This window comes from Argentina silus (genome assembly GCF_951799395.1).
Source record: "Argentina silus genome assembly, chromosome: 12".
Classification (NCBI taxonomy): Eukaryota; Metazoa; Chordata; class Actinopteri; order Argentiniformes; family Argentinidae; genus Argentina; species Argentina silus.
The window spans coordinates 12,599,079-12,603,151 of record NC_139666.1 but is presented as its reverse complement, the minus strand read 5'-3'; the positions used below and the strand labels follow the sequence as shown (position 1 = coordinate 12,603,151).

Here is a 4,073-nt window from a genome sequence, read left to right as displayed (position 1 = left end):
ACTGGGTCACCATAATGATTCCACTAAACAATAAATATTACAGACATCTATAAAACAGAGTTTATAGAAACTCAAAATATACACCGGATTTCTAGTGAAACAACCCAGTCAATTCCAGGCCCTATCTCAAGCACTAGCCTAATGGCAAATGAACTATTAGCATCATTTATCTGTACACATTTACAGGCGTATGTAATTCTGATTGCAATAAGTGATCAACAATTCAACATGAGTGTAGCCAGGTGCATGAGAAATTAGCAAACCTTCTTGATCAACGGTATAAATCACACATTAGCCAGTGATTAGACTTCTTAAACAATATTGAATTATCTGAAAATATGAAAAGCATGATGATCAATTTAGGCCTATGTATATCTGATTCGTTGTTGAACGCAGTCAACTAGGCCTACTTGATTCCAACAGGTCAGTCAAGCAGGTGCATTTGCAACAGATACAAATCAAATATGGTACCTTTCAAATGAGTATTCACATTGACAAGGGAAAACCTGTCTCCTACCCTTTCCCCCTGCATTTCTGCCATCATTTTGTTCTTCCCCTCTGGGATCTGCCAGGTGATGGCTAAGTATTAGTTTAGAGAGTTCTCTAAATAAGTATTACCTTAGATAAAGGCATTAATCAATATACATACACATGTGATATCTGAGACGACGAGCACTTCATCACATGTACAGATTTGTGCATGCATAATAAACTCTTGCATGGATATTTTCTTTTCACATTTAAACTTCTCCTAAGTCCAAAGTAGGCTATCATAATGCCGCTGCATATGCAGAGTATGGTTCAAGTTGAGGTTTGCCCATTCCAGGGAGCAGGATGTAGGCTAACGGTGGCTGGAGTCCCGCTGAGGGCCAGCCCGTACAGTTACAAGGGATCATGTAGCCTGGGTTTCCCGGGGATGGATGTGAGTGAGTGTGGGTGTGTGTTCCACCTCCGACAGTGCCTGTTCCAGAGAAAGCCGTTGCGCCATGGTACCCCATACCGTAAGGAAAGGATGGTTGGGAAAGCTCTGACATCTTCGCTCCGAGGTCAAAAAATGAATATGGGTTCGTGGACATGGACGGGTTGAAGAATACCCTCGCCGCTGCGGCCGCCGCGGCTGCTGCTTTGTCGTGGTTTCCTAAAAAGGACTCGGAAAGTGCCGCACTAGATACACCGCTCACTTTGAGCGCCTCATGCTCCCCAAGATTGTAGGGCACTGGGAAAGCAAACTTGTCTTTTTTCATTAGAGTCTTTGGCTTCCGCCTAGGTCTGTATTTATAGTCTGGGTGTTCCTTCATGTGCATGGCTCTCAGTCGTTTAGCCTCGTCAATGAATGGCCTTTTCTCTGACTCGGTGAGAAGTTTCCACTCCGCTCCCAATCTCTTGCTGATCTCGGAGTTGTGCATTTTTGGGTTCTCCTGAGCCATTTTTCTTCTCTGTGCTCTGGACCAAACCATGAAAGCATTCATCGGGCGTTTTACGTGATCCATTGGTTTCGACATGTTGGTACAAAGCACTTTTGGTCTGAAAAGATAAATATCCATAGACAATATGTTAAGTGTCTGTCGAAAAAGGTATATACTGCCAACACTGACCTTCGATAATACACTCGGTAAAAGTTATAATTCCTTGTGTAATTCTGTTAAACTCATATCTGTGCATGATAACAATGAGATAATTTATTATTATAAATACAGTTTCTTTAAGGTATAGGCTACTTACTTAAATCTCAGTTCTTCATCCCACCGATGTAAGGTATCCGTGTGGAAAAGAGTATGCAGCTGCGTCCTGATTCTATAAAAGTTAGGTTTTCTGATTCATGGTGATATCCGATGAGGACAAGCATAAAAGACAGAAGGCAATACGTCTTCCACTGCGGTTCTTATCTTGTTTTTCTCCTATCACCAGAGACTGTTCGCCGCCACTCAGCACTTGAATCCAGCGTTTACGCAAATGGTTGATAACTCCGGGCTGCCCCATGTGAAATAAGGATTTCTGAAGCAGGTAGTGAAAGTGCCTCAGAGCATGCGCAGTACATCTGACACAGACTGAGCGCTCTTTTAATCCCACCCTGAGCGCGCGGGGGACCGGGGACACAGAGGAAAAACGCATCACCATGCACTTGGCTATCCTAATGCATGGTTCGATAATGAGTTCTTCAGAGTGATCAAGTTAATCATGGGACTTTGAAGTATATAATAAGGATTATAAAGAATGTATTATCATCATTAGGCTGTAGAATATTATAAATTAGGCTACAATAAGGCCCATTAGTATTGTAACATATAATAATATATTAGAGGTTATAGTTCCACATTAATTACAGACTCAGGGGCTACAGGACTGAATAGCTATAAAGATTGTTTAGTAAAAAGTGAAAACTGGGCTAAATAAAGACCTGATATCAAATGGATGGATTTTCATTTGATTGAGATGAATTTGGAAAAGTCTGGCATGTGCATTTTGGTATAGTTTTGACCGGACAGCTTTCATAGTATTTCAGCTTCAGCAGCTTGGGAAGACATATAAGTTTTGATTTCACATCAGACCACGATTTTCTACAGCCAAAAGTTTATTTTAAAGAGGATCACCATCATTATTAGGCCTGTACTGAGTAGGGGGGAAAGCATGCTAACATTCAAATAACTTATGGAAACACGGATGCGCGCTCTCTCTTTCTCTCTCTCTCTCTCTCTCTCTCTCTCTCTCTCTCTCTCTCTCTCTCTCTCTCTCTCTCTCTCTTTATATGTTCTCTATTGTCATTGTATACGTCTTCATATGATATATACGAACAAAAATATCTGTTATGCTCTGCACTGGCTTTGACATCTACTCTACTCGTAAGTGTCAATCCCTGTCCCCTGCCCTGCTCCATGGGTGGCACTGCAACTACAGAAATGTTACACGTCTAGACGCAAGATAACGAGGTAAAGAATGTCTTCTTTAATTTTGTGATATTGTGCAAAAGCATTTGTCATAAATATGCCTAAATATGAAAGAGGGTAGAGTGTTTCTAATCGTGCTTGGTGAAATTAATTATTTTCTTGAATTCCCCCTTTCACTTTCACTTCAAAGGACTTTCCCAAGGGCGGCGAATCGACAACCGAAATTAGGTTGTCGAATATTCAACTAAGCAATTACAGTTATCTGAAAGACTCGTTGAGTAAATTGTATGTTTAAGTGGTTTGTTCCCGCACCTTCTCTTCTGTGTGCATAATTATTAAAATGAAAAAAGTAAAAAAGAAGGCAGCATCAAACAATTGACAATGCCGATTTATAGTCCGTGCGTTTAATTTGATATACTGTAGCCTATGAATGAATGCCAAATTGAATTTAGCCTGTACTTCTTTTTTTCTAAATGATTTACTGCCGTACCTATGTCACAAATTCTGGCACCAGCTGTTACAGTGCAGTGTAAAAATTGAGCCTTCCTGTTCTTCCTTTTCCCTCCCCCGTATGTATACATTTTCTATAAATAAATTATTATTAATATTATTATTATTACCATATATTCGTATTCTTATTCTTATTCTTATTATTCTTATTATTAGTTCATTAATGTCTTTAAATAGTTTAATTAATTTCAATGATTATGAGAACTTCCAATCATCATCACCAGAAGCCATTACGGCGTTGAAATCGACAGTAATACAAGAAGAGAGGTTGATGCGATACGTTGAGATAATGTGCCATAAATGATGCATGCCAACAATTATTGAAAAAAAAAACTTCTGTGATTGAATGACATTGAAGGAATTCAATAGGATGCGCTGTTTAGAAGGGACACGTCGCTCCATTAATTGCTGCAGTTTTCCCTCCTCTATTTGGTCTGATATACATTTTCAAATTTAATAAGCCTAACGAGCAAGATTAGTGTTGTTTCATTGTACTGGGGAAATAGTGCCCTCGGCACTGAGAGACCGCTCTATTGTCTCAACTTAGCCAGGACAGAGGAAACCTGACGACAAGGTGGAAATGATGCGCCTCAAAAGGACCAGCCGCTGATTGACAAGCGCGCGTTGACGCTTCTGAGAGAGACAAGCTGCTACCTCAACTGAAAGTATCCGCGTCTC

The 4,073-nt window shown here is 40.2% G+C and overlaps 1 protein-coding gene across 1 annotated transcript in view; it reads right to left on the bottom strand.

The window, feature by feature from the left end:
• Positions 1–1,965, bottom strand: part of sox21b (SRY-box transcription factor 21b) — a 2,333-nt gene extending 368 nt beyond the window's left edge. The window contains exons 1-2 of the mRNA XM_083682481.1: positions 1,723–1,965; positions 1–1,524 (exon numbers count right to left, since the gene is read on the bottom strand). The exon at positions 1–1,524 is cut by the window's left edge and continues 368 nt beyond it. Coding sequence (XP_083538607.1) covers positions 771–1,502 — 732 coding nt within the window. The 5' untranslated portion in view covers positions 1,503–1,524; positions 1,723–1,965 and the 3' untranslated portion in view covers positions 1–770. The remainder of the gene's footprint in view (positions 1,525–1,722) is intronic.
• Positions 1,966–4,073: the final 2,108 nt, after the last annotated feature.